Source organism: Taudactylus pleione, unplaced genomic scaffold (assembly GCF_031769625.1).
Source record: "Taudactylus pleione unplaced genomic scaffold, aTauple2 ptg001039l, whole genome shotgun sequence".
Taxonomy (NCBI): domain Eukaryota; kingdom Metazoa; phylum Chordata; class Amphibia; order Anura; family Myobatrachidae; genus Taudactylus; species Taudactylus pleione.
In genome coordinates this window covers 1,001,460-1,022,272 of record NW_028285440.1, presented here as the reverse complement: position 1 = coordinate 1,022,272, position 20,813 = coordinate 1,001,460, and the positions used below count along the sequence as shown (strand labels likewise).

Genomic DNA, 20,813 nt, shown 5'->3' with positions numbered 1-20,813 from the left:
CAGAAAATCTTTAGGTGTGTACCCAGCTTTACTTCCCGTCTGCATAGTAGTATGAAGTCTCCTGGGCATACTAAAGACTTTCCTAGTGTTTCCAAGTGTCTAGGATTGTACTGTGAGCCTAAATGACAACAGCACATCCAACAGTTTGATGCACTGACAAGTGTACTAGATAAAATAATGTCAGTCAGATAAGCTGAATGTGACGGGATTGTATAATGTAACTCTAGTATGTATAGGTTATGCTGCATGAATAAAATGGTGCTGAAAGATAAAGACATGTGGTCTGAATAAATGAAATGTACGTGAAAAACAATGACTATACGCAACCACACTGTAATAAGGATTTTATTATTCGTGCAATTGCTGCAAGGTACTTGGGGGTGTGATAATATCAGAGAGATGGTTTCACTCAGCTGGCATCCTCCTCTTCTGAGACCTGGTCACTTGGAATAATGCGTAAATGATTGCGTCTCACACTGGTGAGGGATGTACAGTTGCTCATTAAGTCAGAAACTCCCTGCAGAGTGACCCCTGAACCGTCCAAACTTAACTGCACAATCGGCGCCTGTTTCAGGAAGCGCAGACCTGGGAAATAGAGGAAATAAATCAGCAATGAACGAGACTGGAAGACAAGGGGAGCACTGCCAAAGTGGAGGTCTGTCAAAAAAAAAAGGACACAAATGGCTAATGCAAGAGATGGTAACACTACAGTTTTGGGCGATCTCCTACTGACCACAAACAGGAACATTAGCTTCACTGATGGACACATAATGGACAAAACCTTACAGTTACCATAATAATAGATATAAAGCAGAAGCCATATCGGTATGTATTTTTATAAACTTATTTATGCTCATTTAAACTTCAACAGTGTATGGCCAGAGAGCATGTAGTATGTCACATACTGAGGGGCCCCTTTTAAAACTTTTGCAAAAAAAAAAAAAGTTACTAGACTGGGGGCTGTATACTTATTTGAGCAGGAAAACATGGATTGTGACCCTGCACTGGAGATTTATAAATAAGTATGGAGCATACAAAAACCAACAATTTATATATGTATATGTGTGTGTTTGTTTTGTTTTATATATGTATATGTGTGTGCTCCCCAGGGTTAAATATCTGATTCAACAAGGGTTTTTTTTTGCAAGAGCACAAAACCCAAAAAGAAAACCTCATTCTTAATCATTAAAACTTAACTTTTGTTAAATATTCTTTAAAAAAAAAAAAAATATCTATCAGATGTAATAATGTTTATCACAGGAAGACGTTGTGACCATATAGCTCTATCTCCTCTCTTTCTATAACATTAATCATAAAGCATCATTTGTTATTCTTTAATAAAGTAATGGAAATAAATTAAATGGTTATCAGACAATATCGCTATTAAAGGCGACAATATAAAAATACTCTAATATTACATTTGAAAAAAAAATATTCACACATATATTAGCAAGAGCCATAAGCGGAATGGAAATGAAACACCAATGTTTTTCATCACTATTTGTCCTGGAATAGCTGGCAGTGTTAAGGTTAACTGGGGTTGCTGGGGAGTTTTGCATGTTGCATTAGTCACTATCAGGGAGTAGTGAGCTCTGTGTTACTGTCTGTGTGACACTATCAGGGAGTAGTAAGCTCCGTGTTACTGTCTGTGTGACACTATCAGGGAGTAGTAAGCTCCGTGTTACTGTCTGTGTGACACTATCAGGGAGTAATGAGCTCTGTGTTACTGTCTGTGTGACACTATCAGGGAGTAATGAGCTCTGTGTTACTGTCTGTGTGACACTATCAGGGAGTAGTGAGCTCTGTGTTACTGTATGTATGGCACTATCAGGGAGTAGTGAGCTCTGTGTTACTGTCTGTATGACACTATCAGGGAGTAGTGAGCTCTGTGTTATTGTATGTATGACACTATCAGGGAGTAGTGAGCTCTGTGTTACTGTCTGTATGACACTATCAGGGAGTAGTGAGCTCTGTGTTACTGTCTGTGTGACACTATCAGGGAGTAGTAAGCTCCGTGTTACTGTCTGTGTGACACTATCAGGGAGTAGTGAGCTCCGTGTTACTGTCTGTGTGACACTATCAGGGAGTAATGAGCTCTGTGTTACTGTCTGTGTGACACTATCAGGGAGTAATGAGCTCTGTGTTATTGTATGTGTGACACTATCTGGGAATAGTGAGCTTTGTTACTGTATGACTATCAGGGAGTAGTGAGCTCTGTGTTACTGTTTGTATGACACTATCAGGGAGTAGTGAGCTCTGTGTTATTGTATGTATGACACTATCAGGGTGTAGTGAGCTCTGGGCCTGATTCAGAGCCAGACGCTATTTGCGCTCGCTCGTTTAGAAAAAGGGGCCGGCTATTTCAATTGAGCGCTCGCTCTTTGCGGTCTGTTGACGCCTCTATGTCTGAGCGAGCAAACGAAATATGCGCTCGCTATTTTGTAAAGACACCCCATGGCCGCTCGCATCCTACGGCATCTCCGCTATTTATTTGATTAATCGAGTACATCGAAAGGAATCTGAACTGCTCGCAGTGCTTGTGGTTGGATTTTCCTACCGCAATCATGCGACCAGTTTAGGCTAAGAAACAACCAAGTGACGTGGTCGATGACGCTGCTTTGTTAACTATGCACAACCTTAAAATGCCCGTTTTGACCTTTTGGCACGCCTGCGTTCCGATCTCCACTCCCCGTTTTCAAGCACCTTCCCCTGTTACCACCCACAAACGCCTCATTCTGCCACTCAAATTAGCAGGCATTCGCTATTTTGCGAGCACACAGTTTCCGACCGCAATGACTGGTTCGCGCATGCGTATTACAACACATACGCAGTTGTGCGAACATCGCTCGGAGCGAACGAGCGGCCGCTTACGAGCGACTCTGAATAAAGCCCTCTGTGTTTTTGTTTGTGTGACACTATCTGGGAGTAGTGAGCTCTGTGTTTTTGTTTGTGTGACACTATCTGGGAGTAGTGAGCTCTGTTACTGTGTGACACTATCTGGGAATAGTGAGCTCTGTTACTATATGACTATCAGGGAGTAGTGAGCTCTGTGCTACTGTGTAGATGACACTATCAGGGAGTAGTGAGCTCAGGTATTGATGTATGACACTATCTGGGAGTAGTGAGCTCTGTTACTGTGTGACACTATCTGGGAATAGTGAGCTCTGTTACTATATGACTATCAGGGAGTAGTGAGCTCTGTGCTACTGTGTAGATGACACTATCAGGGAGTAGTGAGCTCAGGTATTGATGTATGACACTATCAGGGAGTAGTGAGCTCTGTTACTGTGTGACACTATCTGGGAATAGTGAGCTCTGTTACTATATGACTATCAGGGAGTAGTGAGCTCTGTGCTACTGTGTAGATGACACTATCAGGGAGTAGTGAGCTCTGTGCTACTGTCTGTGTGACACTATCAGGGAGTAGTGAGCTGTTACTGTCTGTGTGACACTATCAGGAAGTAGTGAGCTCTGTCTTACGGTCTTTGTGACACCATCAGAGAGTAGTGACCTCTGTGTTACTGTGTAGATGACACTATCTGGGAATAGTGAGCTCTGTTACTATATGACTATCAGGGAGTAGTGAGCTCTGTGTTTTTGTTTGTGTGACACTATCAGGGAGTAGTGAGCTGTGTGTTACTGTATGTGTGACACTATCAGGGAGTAGTGAGCTGTGTGTTACGGTCTTTGTGACACTATCAGGGAGTAGTGACCTCAGTGTTACTGTGTAGATGACACTATCAGGGAGTAGTGAGCTCTGTGCTACTGTCTGTGTGACACTATCAGGGAGTAGTGAGCTTTGTGTTACTGTCTGTGTGACACTATCAGGGAGTAGTGAGCTCAGGTATTGTATGTATGACAGGGAGTAGTGAGCTCTGTGTTTTTGTTTGTGTGACACTATCAGGGAGTAGTGACCTCTGTGTTACTGTGTAGATGACACTATCAGGGAGTAGTGAGCTCAGGTATTGATGTATGACACTATCTGGGAGTAGTGAGCTCTGTTACTGTGTGACACTATCTGGGAATAGTGAGCTCTGTTACTATATGACTATCAGGGTGTAGTGAGCTCTGTGTTACTGTCTGTATGACACTATCAGGGAGTAGTGAGCTCTGTTACTGTGTGACACTATCTGGGAATAGTGAGCTCTGTTACTATATGACTATCAGGGTGTAGTGACCTCTGTGTTACTGTGTAGATGACACTATCAGGGAGTAGTGAGCTCTGTGCTACTGTCTGTGTGACACTATCAGGGAGTAGTGAGCTGTTACTGTCTGTGTGACACTATCAGGAAGTAGTGAGCTCTGTCTTACGGTCTTTGTGACACCATCAGAGAGTAGTGACCTCTGTGTTACTGTGTAGATGACACTATCTGGGAATAGTGAGCTCTGTTACTATATGACTATCAGGGAGTAGTGAGCTCTGTGTTTTTGTTTGTGAGACACTATCAGGGAGTAGTGAGCTATGTGCTACTGTATGTGTGACACTATCAGGGAGTAGTGACCTCAGTGTTACTGTGTAGATGACACTATCAGGGAGTAGTGAGCTCTGTGCTACTGTCTGTGTGACACTATCAGGGAGTAGTGAGCTTTGTGTTACTGTCTGTGTGACACTATCAGGGAGTAGTGAGCTTTGTGTTACTGTCTGTGTGACACTATCAGGGAGTAGTGAGCTGTTACTGTTTGTATGACACTATCAGGGAGTAGTGAGCTCTGTGTTACTGTATGTATGACACTATCAGGGACTAGTGAGCTCTGTGTTACTGTTTGTGTGACACTATCAGGGAGTAGTGAGCTCTGTGTTACTGTTTGTATGACACTATCAGGGAAATGTGAGCTCTGTGTTACTGTCTGTGTGACACTATCAGGTAGTAGTGAGCTCTGAAATTGTATGTATGACACTATCAGGGAATAGTGAGCTATGTGTTAATGACTGTATGACACTATCTGGGAGTAGTGAGCTCTGTTACTGTATGACTATCAGGGAGTATTGAGCTCTGTGTTACTGTCTGTGTGACACTATCAGGGAGTAGTGAGCTCTGTGTTATTGTATGTATGACACTATTAGGGAGTAGTGAGCTCTGTGTTATTGTATGTATGACACTATCAGGGAGTAGTGAGCTCTGTGTTACTGTCTGTGGGACACTATCAGGGAGTAGTGAGCTCTGTCTTACTGTCTGTGTGACACTATCAGGGAGTAGTGAGCTCTGTGTTACTGTCTGTGTGACACTATCAGGGAGTAGTGAGCTCTGTGTTACTGTCTGTGTGACACTATCAGGAAGTAGTGAGCTCAGGTATTGATGTATGACACTATCAGGGAGTAGTGAGCTCTGTGTTACTGTTTGTATGACACTATCAGGGAAATGTGAGCTCTGTGTTACTGTCTGTGTGACACTATCAGGTAGTAGTGAGCTCTGATATTGTATGTATGACACTATCAGGGAGTAGTGAGCTATGTGTTAATGACTGTATGACACTATCTGGGAGTAGTGAGCTCTGTTACTGTATGACTATCAGGGAGTATTGAGCTCTGTGTTACTGTCTGTGTGACACTATTAGGGAGTAGTGAGCTCTGTGTTATTGTATGTATGACACTATCAGGGAGTAGTGAGCTCTGTGTTACTGTCTGTGGGACACTATCAGGGAGTAGTGAGCTCTGTGTTACTGTCTGTGTGACACTATCAGGGAGTAGTGAGCTCTGTGTTACTGTCTGTGTGACACTATCAGGAAGTAGTGAGCTCAGGTATTGATGTATGAAACTATCTGGGAATAGTGAGCTCTGTTACTATATGACTATCAGGGAGTAGTGAGCTCTGTGTTTTTGTTTGTGTGACACTATCAGGGAGTAGTGAGCTGTGTGTTACTGTATGTGTGACACTATCAGGGAGTAGTGAGCTCTGTTACTGTTTGTATGACACTGTCAGGGAGTAGTGAGCTCTGTGAGAAGTGAGCTCTGTGTTACGGTCTGTGTGACACTATCAGGGAGTAGTGAGCTCTGTGTTACTGTATGTATGACACTATCAGGGAGTAGTGAGCTCAGGTATTGATGTATGACACTATCTGGGAGTAGTGAGCTCTGTTACTGTGTGACACTATCTGGGAATAGTGAGCTCTGTTACTATATGACTATCAGGGTGTAGTGAGCTCTGTGTTTTTGTTTGTGTGACACTATCAGGGAGTAGTGACCTCTGTGTTACTGTGTAGATGACACTATCAGGGAGTAGTGAGCTCTGTGCTACTGTCTGTGTGACACTATCAGGGAGTAGTGAGCTCTGTGTTACTGGTTGTATGACACTATCAGAGAATGGTGAGCTCTGTGTTACTGTCTGTGTGACACTATCAGGTAGTAGTGAGCTCTGATATTGTATGTATGACACTATCAGGGAGTAGTGAGCTATGTGTTAATGACTGTATGACACTATCTGGGAGTAGTGAGCTCTGTTACTGTATGACCATCAGGGAGTATTGAGCTCTGTCTTACTGTCTGTGTGACACTATCAGGGAGTAGTGAGCTCTGTGTTACTGTCTGTGACACTATCAGGGAGTAGTGAGCTCTATGTTACTGTCTGTGTGACACTATTAGGGAGTAGTGAGCTCTGTGCTATTGTATGTATGACACTATTAGGGAGTAGTGAGTCTGTGTTATTGTATGTATGACACTATCAGGGAGTAGTGAGCTCTGTGATACTGTCTGTGTGACACTATCAGGGAGTAGTGAGCTCTGTGTTATTATATGTATGACACTACCAGGGAGTAGTGAGCTCTGTGTTACTGTATGTATGACACTATCAGGGAGTAATGAGCTCTGTGTTACTGTCTGTGTGACACTAAGGGAGTAGTGAGCTCTGTGTTACTGTCTGTGTGACACTATCAGGGAGTAGTGAGCTCTGTGTTACTGTCTGTGTGACACTATCAGGGAGTAGTGAGCTCTGTGTTACTGTCTGTGTGACACTATCAGGAAGTAGTGAGCTCAGGTATTGATGTATGACACTATCTGGGAATAGTGAGCTCTGTTACTATATGACTATCAGGGAGTAGTGAGCTCTGTGTTACTGTATGTATGACACTATCAGGGAGTAGTGAGCTCAGGTATTGATGTATGACACTATCTGGGAGTAGTGAGCTCTGTGCTACTGTCTGTGTGACACTATCAGGGAGTAGTGAGCTCTGTGTTACTGTATGTATGACACTATCAGGGAGTAATGAGCTCTGTGTTACTGTCTGTGTGACACTAAGGGAGTAGTGAGCTCTGTGTTACTGTCTGTGTGAAACTATAAGGGAGTAGTGAGCTCTGTGTGACACTATCAGGGAGTAGTGAGCTCAGGTATTGATGTATGACACTATCTGGGAATAGTGAGCTCTGTTACTATATGACTATCAGGGAGTAGTGAGCTCTGTGTTACTGTATGTATGACACTATCAGGGAGTAGTGAGCTCAGGTATTGATGTATGACACTATCTGGGAGTAGTGAGCTGTGTGTTACTGTATGTGTGACACTATCAGGGAGTAGTGACCTCTGTGTTACTGTGTAGATGACACTATCAGGGAGTAGTGAGCTCTGTGTTACTGTATGTATGACACTATCAGGGAGTAGTGAGCTCAGGTTTTGATGTATGACACTATCTGGGAGTAGTGAGCTCTGTTACTGTGTGACACTATCTGGGAATAGTGAGCTCTGTTACTATATGACTATCAGGGAGTAGTGAGCTCTGTGTTTTTGTTTGTGTGACACTATCAGGGAGTAGTGAGCTGTGTGTTACTGTATGTGTGACACTATCAGGGAGTAGTGACCTCTGTGTTACTGTGTAGATGACACTATCAGGGAGTAGTGAGCTCTGTGCTACTGTCTGTGTGACACTATCAGGGAGTAGTGAGCTCTGTGTTACTGTCTGTGTGACACTATAAGGGAGTAGTGAGCTCTGTGTTACTGTCTGTGTGACACTATAAGGGAGTAGTAAGCTGTGTGTTACTGTATGTGTGACACTATCAGGGAGTAGTGACCTCTGTGTTACTGTGTAGATGACACTATCAGAGAGTAGTGAGCTCTGTGCTACTGTCTGTGTGACACTATCAGGGAGTAGTGAGCTCTGTGCTACTGTCTGTGTGACACTATCAGGGAGTAGTGAGCTCTGTGTTACTGTCTGTGTGAAACTATAAGGGAGTAGTGAGCTCTGTGTGACACTATCAGGGAGTAGTGAGCTCAGGTATTGATGTATGACACTATCTGGGAATAGTGAGCTCTGTTACTATATGACTATCAGGGAGTAGTGAGCTCTGTGTTACTGTATGTATGACACTATCAGGGAGTAGTGAGCTCAGGTATTGATGTATGACACTATCTGGGAGTAGTGAGCTGTGTGTTACTGTATGTGTGACACTATCAGGGAGTAGTGACCTCTGTGTTACTGTGTAGATGACACTATCAGGGAGTAGTGAGCTCTGTGTTACTGTATGTATGACACTATCAGGGAGTAGTGAGCTCAGGTTTTGATGTATGACACTATCTGGGAGTAGTGAGCTCTGTTACTGTGTGACACTATCTGGGAATAGTGAGCTCTGTTACTATATGACTATCAGGGAGTAGTGAGCTCTGTGTTTTTGTTTGTGTGACACTATCAGGGAGTAGTGAGCTGTGTGTTACTGTATGTGTGACACTATCAGGGAGTAGTGACCTCTGTGTTACTGTGTAGATGACACTATCAGGGAGTAGTGAGCTCTGTGCTACTGTCTGTGTGACACTATCAGGGAGTAGTGAGCTCTGTGTTACTGTCTGTGTGACACTATAAGGGAGTAGTGAGCTCTGTGTTACTGTCTGTGTGACACTATAAGGGAGTAGTAAGCTGTGTGTTACTGTATGTGTGACACTATCAGGGAGTAGTGACCTCTGTGTTACTGTGTAGATGACACTATCAGAGAGTAGTGAGCTCTGTGCTACTGTCTGTGTGACACTATCAGGGAGTAGTGAGCTCTGTGCTACTGTCTGTGTGACACTATCAGGGAGTAGTGAGCTCTGTGTTACTGTCTGTGTGAAACTATAAGGGAGTAGTGAGCTCTGTGTGACACTATCAGGGAGTAGTGAGCTCTGTGTTACTGTATGTATGACACTATCAGGGAGTAGTGAGCTCAGGTATTGATGTATGACACTATCAGGGAGTAGTGAGCTCTGTTACTGTGTGACACTATCTGGGAATAGTGAGCTCTGTTACTATATGACTATCAGGGAGTATTGAGCTCTGTGTTTTTGTTTGTGTGACACTATCAGGGAGTAGTGACCTCTGTGTTACTGTGTAGAAGACACTATCAGGGAGTAGTGAGCTCTGTGCTACTGTCTTTGTGACACTATCAGGGAGTAGTGAGCTCTGTGTTACTTTCTGTGTGACACTATCAGGGAGTAGTGAGCTCTGTGTTACTGTCTGTGTGACACTATCAGGGAGTAGTGAGCTATGTGCTACTGTATGTGTGACACTATCAGGGAGTAGTGAGCTGTGTGTTACGGTCTTTGTGACACTATCAGGTAGTAGTGACCTCTGTGTTACTGTGTAGATGACACTATCAGGGAGTAGTGAGCTCTGTGCTACTGTCTGTGTGACACTATCAGGGAGTAGTGAGCTTTGTGTTACTGTCAGTGTGACACTATCAGGGAGTAGAGAGCTCTGTTACTGTTTGTATGACACTATCAGGGAGTAGTGAGCTGTTACTGTTTATATGACACTATCAGGGAGTAATGAGCTCTGTGTTACTGTCTGTGTGACACTATCAGGGAGTAGTGAGCTCTGTGTTACTGTCTGTGTGACACTATCAGGAAGTAGTGAGCTCAGGTATTGATGTATGACACTATCTGGGAATAGTGAGCTCTGTTACTATATGACTATCAGGGAGTAGTGAGCTCTGTGTTTTTGTTTGTGTGACACTATCAGGGAGTAGTGAGCTCTGTGTTACTGTTTGTATGACACTATCAGGGAAATGTGAGCTCTGTGTTACTGTCTGTGTGACACTATCAGGTAGTAGTGAGCTCTGATATTGTATGTATGACACTATCAGGGAGTAGTGAGCTATGTGTTAATGACTGTATGACACTATCTGGGAGTAGTGAGCTCTGTTACTGTATGACTATCAGGGAGTATTGAGCTCTGTGTTACTGTCTGTGTGACACTATCAGGGAGTAGTGAGCTCTGTGTTACTGTCTGTGACACTATCAGGGAGTAGTGAGCTCTATGTTACTGTCTGTGTGACACTATCAGGGAGTAGTGAGCTCTGTGTTATTGTATGTATGACACTATCAGGGAGTAGTGAGCTCTGTGTTATTGTATGTATGACACTATCAGGGAGTAGTGAGCTCTGTGTTACTGTCTGTGGGACACTATCAGGGAGTAGTGAGCTCTGTGTTACTGTCTGTGTGACACTATCAGGGAGTAGTGAGCTCTGTGTTACTGTCTGTGTGACACTATCAGGAAGTACTGAGCTCAGGTATTGATGTATGACACTATCTGGGAATAGTGAGCTCTGTGTTTTTGTTTGTGTGACACTATCAGGGAGTAGTGAGCTGTGTGTTACTGTATGTGTGACACTATCAGGGAGTAGTGAGCTTTGTTACTGTTTGTATGACACTGTCAGGGAGTAGTGAGCTCTGGGAGAAGTGAGCTCTGTGTTACGGTCTGTGTGACACTATAAGGGAGTACTGAGCTCTGTGCTACTGTCTGTGTGACACTATCAGGGAGTAGTGAGCTCTGTGTTACTGTATGTATGACACTATCAGGGAGTAGTGAGCTCAGGTATTGAAGTATGACACTATCTGGGAGTAGTGAGCTCTGTTACTGTGTGACACTATCTGGGAATAGTGAGCTCTGTTACTATATGACTATCAGGGTGTAGTGAGCTCTGTGTTTTTGTTTGTGTGACACTATCAGGGAGTAGTGACCTCTGTGTTACTGTGTAGATGACACTATCAGGGAGTAGTGAGCTCTGTGCTACTGTCTGTGTGACACTATCAGGGAGTAGTGAGCTCTGTGTTACTGGTTGTATGACACTATCAGAGAATTGTGAGCTGTGTTACTGTCTGTGTGACACTATTAGGGAGTAGTGAGCTCTGTGTTATTGTATGTATGACACTATCTGCGAGTAGTGAGCTCTGTTACTGTATGACCATCAGGGAGTATTGAGCTCTGTCTTACTGTCTGTGCGACACTATCAGGGAGTAGTGAGCTCTGTGTTACTGTCTGTGACACTATCAGGGAGTAGTGAGCTCTATGTTACTGTCTGTGTGACACTATTAGGGAGTAGTGAGCTCTGTGCTATTGTATGTATGACACTATTAGGGAGTAGTGAGCTCTGTGTTATTGTATGTATGACACTATCAGGGAGTAGTGAGCTCTGTGATACTGTCTGTGTGACACTATCAGGGAGTAGTGAGCTCTGTGTTATTATATGTATGACACTATCAGGGAGTAGTGAGCTCTGTGTTACTGTATGTATGACACTATCAGGGAGTAATGAGCTCTGTGTTACTGTCTGTGTGACACTAAGGGAGTAGTGAGCTCTGTGTTACTGTCTGTGTGACACTATCAGGGAGTAGTGAGCTCTGTGTTACTGTCTGTGTGACACTATCAGGGAGTAGTGAGCTCTGTGTTACTGTCTGTGTGACACTATCAGGAAGTAGTGAGCTCAGGTATTGATGTATGACACTATCTGGGAATAGTGAGCTCTGTTACTATATGATTATCAGGGAGTAGTGAGCTCTGTGTTTTTGTTTGTGTGACACTATCAGGGAGTAGTGAGCTGTGTGTTACTGTATGTGTGACACTATCAGGGAGTAGTGAGCTCTGTTACTGTTTGTATGACACTGTCAGGGAGTAGTGAGCTCTGGGAGAAGTGAGCTCTGTGTTACTGTGTAGATGACACTATCAGGGAGTAGTGAACTCTGATATTGTATGTGTGACACTACCAGGGAGTAGTGAGCTATGTGTTAATGACTGTATGACACTATCTGGGAGTAGTGAGCTCTGTTACTGTATGACCATCAGGGAGTATTGAGCTCTGTCTTACTGTCTGTGTGACACTATCAGGGAGTAGTGAGCTCTGTGCTACTGTCTGTGTGACACTATCAGGGAGTAGTGAGCTCTGTGTTATTATATGTATGACACTACCAGGGAGTAGTGAGCTCTGTGTTACTGTATGTATGACACTATCAGGGAGTAATGAGCTCTGTGTTACTGTCTGTGTGACACTATCAGGGAGTAGTGAGCTCTGTGTTACTGTATGTATGACACTATCAGGGAGTAGTGAGCTCAGGTATTGATGTATGACACTATCTGGGAGTAGTGAGCTCTGTTACTGTGTGACACTATCAGGGAGTAGTGAGCTCTGTGTTATTGTATGTATGACACTATTAGGGAGTAGTGAGCTCTGTGTTATTGTATGTATGACACTATCAGGGAGTAGTGAGCTCTGTGTTACTGTCTGTGGGACACTATCAGGGAGTAGTGAGCTCTGTCTTACTGTCTGTGTGACACTATCAGGGAGTAGTGAGCTCTGTGTTACTGTCTGTGTGACACTATCAGGGAGTAGTGAGCTCTGTGTTACTGTCTGTGTGACACTATCAGGAAGTAGTGAGCTCAGGTATTGATGTATGACACTATCAGGGAGTAGTGAGCTCTGTGTTACTGTTTGTATGACACTATCAGGGAAATGTGAGCTCTGTGTTACTGTCTGTGTGACACTATCAGGTAGTAGTGAGCTCTGATATTGTATGTATGACACTATCAGGGAGTAGTGAGCTATGTGTTAATGACTGTATGACACTATCTGGGAGTAGTGAGCTCTGTTACTGTATGACTATCAGGGAGTATTGAGCTCTGTGTTACTGTCTGTGTGACACTATTAGGGAGTAGTGAGCTCTGTGTTATTGTATGTATGACACTATCAGGGAGTAGTGAGCTCTGTGTTACTGTCTGTGGGACACTATCAGGGAGTAGTGAGCTCTGTGTTACTGTCTGTGTGACACTATCAGGGAGTAGTGAGCTCTGTGTTACTGTCTGTGTGACACTATCAGGAAGTAGTGAGCTCAGGTATTGATGTATGAAACTATCTGGGAATAGTGAGCTCTGTTACTATATGACTATCAGGGAGTAGTGAGCTCTGTGTTTTTGTTTGTGTGACACTATCAGGGAGTAGTGAGCTGTGTGTTACTGTATGTGTGACACTATCAGGGAGTAGTGAGCTCTGTTACTGTTTGTATGACACTGTCAGGGAGTAGTGAGCTCTGTGAGAAGTGAGCTCTGTGTTACGGTCTGTGTGACACTATCAGGGAGTAGTGAGCTCTGTGTTACTGTATGTATGACACTATCAGGGAGTAGTGAGCTCAGGTATTGATGTATGACACTATCTGGGAGTAGTGAGCTCTGTTACTGTGTGACACTATCTGGGAATAGTGAGCTCTGTTACTATATGACTATCAGGGTGTAGTGAGCTCTGTGTTTTTGTTTGTGTGACACTATCAGGGAGTAGTGACCTCTGTGTTACTGTGTAGATGACACTATCAGGGAGTAGTGAGCTCTGTGCTACTGTCTGTGTGACACTATCAGGGAGTAGTGAGCTCTGTGTTACTGGTTGTATGACACTATCAGAGAATGGTGAGCTCTGTGTTACTGTCTGTGTGACACTATCAGGTAGTAGTGAGCTCTGATATTGTATGTATGACACTATCAGGGAGTAGTGAGCTATGTGTTAATGACTGTATGACACTATCTGGGAGTAGTGAGCTCTGTTACTGTATGACCATCAGGGAGTATTGAGCTCTGTCTTACTGTCTGTGTGACACTATCAGGGAGTAGTGAGCTCTGTGTTACTGTCTGTGACACTATCAGGGAGTAGTGAGCTCTATGTTACTGTCTGTGTGACACTATTAGGGAGTAGTGAGCTCTGTGCTATTGTATGTATGACACTATTAGGGAGTAGTGAGTCTGTGTTATTGTATGTATGACACTATCAGGGAGTAGTGAGCTCTGTGATACTGTCTGTGTGACACTATCAGGGAGTAGTGAGCTCTGTGTTATTATATGTATGACACTACCAGGGAGTAGTGAGCTCTGTGTTACTGTATGTATGACACTATCAGGGAGTAATGAGCTCTGTGTTACTGTCTGTGTGACACTAAGGGAGTAGTGAGCTCTGTGTTACTGTCTGTGTGACACTATCAGGGAGTAGTGAGCTCTGTGTTACTGTCTGTGTGACACTATCAGGAAGTAGTGAGCTCAGGTATTGATGTATGACACTATCTGGGAATAGTGAGCTCTGTTACTATATGACTATCAGGGAGTAGTGAGCTCTGTGTTACTGTATGTATGACACTATCAGGGAGTAGTGAGCTCAGGTATTGATGTATGACACTATCTGGGAGTAGTGAGCTCTTTGTTACTGTCTGTGTGACACTATCAGGGAGTAGTGAGCTGTGTGTTACTGTATGTGTGACACTATCAGGGAGTAGTGACCTCTGTGTTACTGTGTAGATGACACTATCAGGGAGTAGTGAGCTCTGTGTTACTGTATGTATGACACTATCAGGGAGTAGTGAGCTCAGGTTTTGATGTATGACACTATCAGGGAGTAGTGAGCTCTGTGCTACTGTCTGAGTGACACTATCAGGGAGTAGTGAGCTCTGTGTTACTGGTTGTATGACACTATCAGAGAATGGTGAGCTCTGTGTTACTGTCTGTGTGACACTATCAGGTAGTAGTGAGCTCTGATATTGTATGTATGACACTATCAGGGAGTAGTGAGCTATGTGTTAATGACTGTATGACACTATCTGGGAGTAGTGAGCTCTGTTACTGTATGACCATCAGGGAGTATTGAGCTCTGTCTTACTGTCTGTGTGACACTATCAGGGAGTAGTGAGCTCTGTGTTACTGTCTGTGACACTATCAGGGAGTAGTGAGCTCTATGTTACTGTCTGTGTGACACTATTAGGGAGTAGTGAGCTCTGTGCTATTGTATGTATGACACTATTAGGGAGTAGTGAGTCTGTGTTATTGTATGTATGACACTATCAGGGAGTAGTGAGCTCTGTGATACTGTCTGTGTGACACTATCAGGGAGTAGTGAGCTCTGTGTTATTATATGTATGACACTACCAGGGAGTAGTGAGCTCTGTGTTACTGTATGTATGACACTATCAGGGAGTAATGAGCTCTGTGTTACTGTCTGTGTGACACTAAGGGAGTAGTGAGCTCTGTGTTACTGTCTGTGTGACACTATCAGGGAGTAGTGAGCTCTGTGTTACTGTCTGTGTGAAACTATAAGGGAGTAGTGAGCTCTGTGTGACACTATCAGGGAGTAGTGAGCTCAGGTATTGATGTATGACACTATCTGGGAGTAGTGAGCTGTGTGTTACTGTATGTGTGACACTATCAGGGAGTAGTGACCTCTGTGTTACTGTGTAGATGACACTATCAGGGAGTAGTGAGCTCTGTGTTACTGTATGTATGACACTATCAGGGAGTAGTGAGCTCAGGTTTTGATGTATGACACTATCTGGGAGTAGTGAGCTCTGTTACTGTGTGACACTATCTGGGAATAGTGAGCTCTGTTACTATATGACTATCAGGGAGTAGTGAGCTCTGTGTTTTTGTTTGTGTGACACTATCAGGGAGTAGTGAGCTGTGTGTTACTGTATGTGTGACACTATCAGGGAGTAGTGACCTCTGTGTTACTGTGTAGATGACACTATCAGGGAGTAGTGAGCTCTGTGCTACTGTCTGTGTGACACTATCAGGGAGTAGTGAGCTCTGTGTTACTGTCTGTGTGACACTATAAGGGAGTAGTGAGCTCTGTGTTACTGTCTGTGTGACACTATAAGGGAGTAGTGAGCTGTGTGTTACTGTATGTGTGACACTATCAGGGAGTAGTGACCTCTGTGTTACTGTGTAGATGACACTATCAGAGAGTAGTGAGCTCTGTGCTACTGTCTGTGTGACACTATCAGGGAGTAGTGAGCTCTGTGCTACTGTCTGTGTGACACTATCAGGGAGTAGTGAGCTCTGTGTTACTGTCTGTGTGAAACTATAAGGGAGTAGTGAGCTCTGTGTGACACTATCAGGGAGTAGTGAGCTCTGTGTTACTGTATGTATGACACTATCAGGGAGTAGTGAGCTCAGGTATTGATGTATGACACTATCAGGGAGTAGTGAGCTCTGTTACTGTGTGACACTATCTGGGAATAGTGAGCTCTGTTACTATATGACTATCAGGGAGTATTGAGCTCTGTGTTTTTGTTTGTGTGACACTATCAGGGAGTAGTGACCTCTGTGTTACTGTGTAGAAGACACTATCAGGGAGTAGTGAGCTCTGTGCTACTGTCTTTGTGACACTATCAGGGAGTAGTGAGCTCTGTGTTACTTTCTGTGTGACACTATCAGGGAGTAGTGAGCTCTGTGTTACTGTCTGTGTGACACTATCAGGGAGTAGTGAGCTATGTGCTACTGTATGTGTGACACTATCAGGGAGTAGTGAGCTGTGTGTTACGGTCTTTGTGACACTATCAGGTAGTAGTGACCTCTGTGTTACTGTGTAGATGACACTATCAGGGAGTAGTGAGCTCTGTGCTACTGTCTGTGTGACACTATCAGGGAGTAGTGAGCTTTGTGTTACTGTCAGTGTGACACTATCAGGGAGTAGAGAGCTCTGTTACTGTTTGTATGACACTATCAGGGAGTAGTGAGCTCTGTGCTACTGTCTGTGTGACACTATAAGGAAGTAGTGAGCTCTGTGTTACTGTCTGTGTGACACTATCAGGGAGTAGTGAGCTTTGTGTTACTGTCTGTGTGACACTATCAGGGAGTAGTGAGCTGTTACTGTTTATATGACACTATCAGGGAGTAATGAGCTCTGTGTTACTGTCTGTGTGACACTATCAGGGAGTAGTGAGCTCTGTGTTACTGTCTGTGTGACACTATCAGGAAGTAGTGAGCTCAGGTATTGATGTATGACACTATCTGGGAATAGTGAGCTCTGTTACTATATGACTATCAGGGAGTAGTGAGCTCTGTGTTTTTGTTTGTGTGACACTATCAGGGAGTAGTGAGCTCTGTGTTACTGTTTGTATGACACTATCAGGGAAATGTGAGCTCTGTGTTACTGTCTGTGTGACACTATCAGGTAGTAGTGAGCTCTGATATTGTATGTATGACACTATCAGGGAGTAGTGAGCTATGTGTTAATGACTGTATGACACTATCTGGGAGTAGTGAGCTCTGTTACTGTATGACTATCAGGGAGTATTGAGCTCTGTGTTACTGTCTGTGACACTATCAGGGAGTAGTGAGCTCTGTGTTATTGTATGTATGACACTATTAGGGAGTAGTGAGCTCTGTGTTATTGTATGTATGACACTATCAGGGAGTAGTGAGCTCTGTGTTACTGTCTGTGGGACACTATCAGGGAGTAGTGAGCTCTGTGTTACTGTCTGTGTGACACTATCAGGGAGTAGTGAGCTCTGTGTTACTGTCTGTGTGACACTATCAGGAAGTACTGAGCTCAGGTATTGATGTATGACACTATCTGGGAATAGTGAGCTCTGTGTTTTTGTTTGTGTGACACTATCAGGGAGTAGTGAGCTGTGTGTTACTGTATGTGTGACACTATCAGGGAGTAGTGAGCTTTGTTACTGTTTGTATGACACTGTCAGGGAGTAGTGAGCTCTGGGAGAAGTGAGCTCTGTGTTACGGTCTGTGTGACACTATAAGGGAGTACTGAGCTCTGTGCTACTGTCTGTGTGACACTATCAGGGAGTAGTGAGCTCTGTGTTACTGTATGTATGACACTATCAGGGAGTAGTGAGCTCAGGTATTGAAGTATGACACTATCTGGGAGTAGTGAGCTCTGTTACTGTGTGACACTATCTGGGAATAGTGAGCTCTGTTACTATATGACTATCAGGGTGTAGTGAGCTCTGTGTTTTTGTTTGTGTGACACTATCAGGGAGTAGTGACCTCTGTGTTACTGTGTAGATGACACTATCAGGGAGTAGTGAGCTCTGTGCTACTGTCTGTGTGACACTATCAGGGAGTAGTGAGCTCTGTGTTACTGGTTGTATGACACTATCAGAGAATTGTGAGCTGTGTTACTGTCTGTGTGACACTATTAGGGAGTAGTGAGCTCTGTGTTATTGTATGTATGACACTATCTGCGAGTAGTGAGCTCTGTTACTGTATGACCATCAGGGAGTATTGAGCTCTGTCTTACTGTCTGTGCGACACTATCAGGGAGTAGTGAGCTCTGTGTTACTGTCTGTGACACTATCAGGGAGTAGTGAGCTCTATGTTACTGTCTGTGTGACACTATTAGGGAGTAGTGAGCTCTGTGCTATTGTATGTATGACACTATTAGGGAGTAGTGAGCTCTGTGTTACTGTATGTATGACACTATCAGGGAGTAATGAGCTCTGTGTTAATGTCTGTGTGACACTAAGGGAGTAGTGAGCTCTGTGTTACTGTCTGTGTGACACTATCAGGGAGTAGTGAGCTCTGTGTTACTGTCTGTGTGACACTATCAGGGAGTAGTGAGCTCTGTGTTACTGTCTGTGTGACACTATCAGGAAGTAGTGAGCTCAGGTATTGATGTATGACAAAATCTGGGAATAGTGAGCTCTGTTACTATATGATTATCAGGGAGTAGTGAGCTCTGTGTTTTTGTTTGTGTGACACTATCAGGGAGTAGTGAGCTGTGTGTTACTGTATGTGTGACACTATCAGGGAGTAGTGAGCTCTGTTACTGTTTGTATGACACTGTCAGGGAGTAGTGAGCTCTGGGAGAAGTGAGCTCTGTGTTACTGTGTAGATGACACTATCAGGGAGTAGTGAACTCTGTGTTACTGGTTGTATGACACTATCAGAGAATGGTGAGCTCTGTGTTACTGTCTGTGTGACACTATCAGGTAGTAGTGAGCTCTGATATTGTATTTATGACACTACCAGGGAGTAGTGAGCTATGTGTTAATGACTGTATGACACTATCTGGGAGTAGTGAGCTCTGTTACTGTATGACCATCAGGGAGTATTGAGCTCTGTCTTACTGTCTGTGTGACACTATCAGGGAGTAGTGAGCTCTGTGCTACTGTCTGTGTGACACTATCAGGGAGTAGTGAGCTCTGTGCTACTGTCTGTGTGACACTATCAGGGAGTAGTGAGCTCTGTGTTACTGTCTGTGTGACACTATAAGGGAGTAGTGAGCTCTGTGTTACTGTCTGTGTGACACTATCAGGGAGTAGTGAGCTCTGTGTTACTGTATGTATGACACTATCAGGGAGTAGTGAGCTCAGGTATTGATGTATGACACTATCTGGGAGTAGTGAGCTCTGTTACTGTGTGACACTATCTGGGAATAGTGAGCTCTGTTCCTATATGACTATCAGGGAGTATTGATCTCTGTGTTTTTGTTTGTGTGACACTATCAGGGAGTAGTGACCTCTGTGTTACTGTGTAGAAGACACTATCAGGGAGTAGTGAGCTCTGTGCTACTGTCTTTGTGACACTATCAGGGAGTAGTGAGCTCTGTGTTACTTTCTGTGTGACACTATCAGGGAGTAGTGAGCTCTGTGTTACTGTCTGTGTGACACTATCAGGGAGTAGTGAGCTATGTGCTACTGTATGTGTGACACTATCAGGGAGTAGTGAGCTGTGTGTTACGGTCTTTGTGACACTATCAGGTAGTAGTGACCTCTGTGTTACTGTGTAGATGACACTATCAGGGAGTAGTGAGCTCTGTGCTACTGTCTGTGTGACACTATCAGGGAGTAGTGAGCTCTGTGTTACTGTCTGTGTGACACTATCAGGGAGTAGTGAGCTCTGTGTTACTGTCTGTGTGACACTATCAGGAAGTAGTGAGCTCAGGTATTGATGTATGACACTATCTGGGAATAGTGAGCTCTGTTACTATATGATTATCAGGGAGTAGTGAGCTCTGTGTTTTTGTTTGTGTGACACTATCAGGGAGTAGTGAGCTGTGTGTTACTGTATGTGTGACACTATCAGGGAGTAGTGAGCTCTGTTACTGTTTGTATGACACTGTCAGGGAGTAGTGAGCTCTGGGAGAAGTGAGCTCTGTGTTACTGTGTAGATGACACTATCAGGGAGTAGTGAACTCTGTGTTACTGGTTGTATGACACTATCAGAGAATGGTGAGCTCTGTGTTACTGTCTGTGTGACACTATCAGGTAGTAGTGAGCTCTGATATTGTATGTATGACACTACCAGGGAGTAGTGAGCTATGTGTTAATGACTGTATGACACTATCTGGGAGTAGTGAGCTCTGTTACTGTATGACCATCAGGGAGTATTGAGCTCTGTCTTACTGTCTGTGTGACACTATCAGGGAGTAGTGAGCTCTGTGCTACTGTCTGTGTGACACTATCAGGGAGTAGTGAGCTCTGTGCTACTGTCTGTGTGACACTATCAGGGAGTAGTGAGCTCTGTGTTACTGTCTGTGTGACACTATAAGGGAGTAGTGAGCTCTGTGTTACTGTCTGTGTGACACTATCAGGGAGTAGTGAGCTCTGTGTTACTGTATGTATGACACTATCAGGGAGTAGTGAGCTCAGGTATTGATGTATGACACTATCTGGGAGTAGTGAGCTCTGTTACTGTGTGACACTATCTGGGAATAGTGAGCTCTGTTCCTATATGACTATCAGGGAGTATTGATCTCTGTGTTTTTGTTTGTGTGACACTATCAGGGAGTAGTGACCTCTGTGTTACTGTGTAGAAGACACTATCAGGGAGTAGTGAGCTCTGTGCTACTGTCTTTGTGACACTATCAGGGAGTA

General features: G+C 44.0%; 1 protein-coding gene across 6 annotated transcripts in view; it reads right to left on the bottom strand.

Moving 5' to 3' along the window:
- Window positions 1-327: 327 nt before the first annotated feature.
- The window catches only part of LOC148454020 (uncharacterized), a 954,022-nt gene continuing 933,536 nt past the window's right edge, over window positions 328-20,813 (bottom strand). For all 6 annotated transcript variants that reach the window (XM_088461342.1, XM_088461343.1, XM_088461341.1 and 3 more), the window contains one exon: window positions 328-585. In XM_088461342.1, the coding sequence (XP_088317468.1) occupies window positions 410-585 (176 nt within the window). In that variant the 3' untranslated portion in view covers window positions 328-409. The remainder of the gene's footprint in view (window positions 586-20,813) is intronic.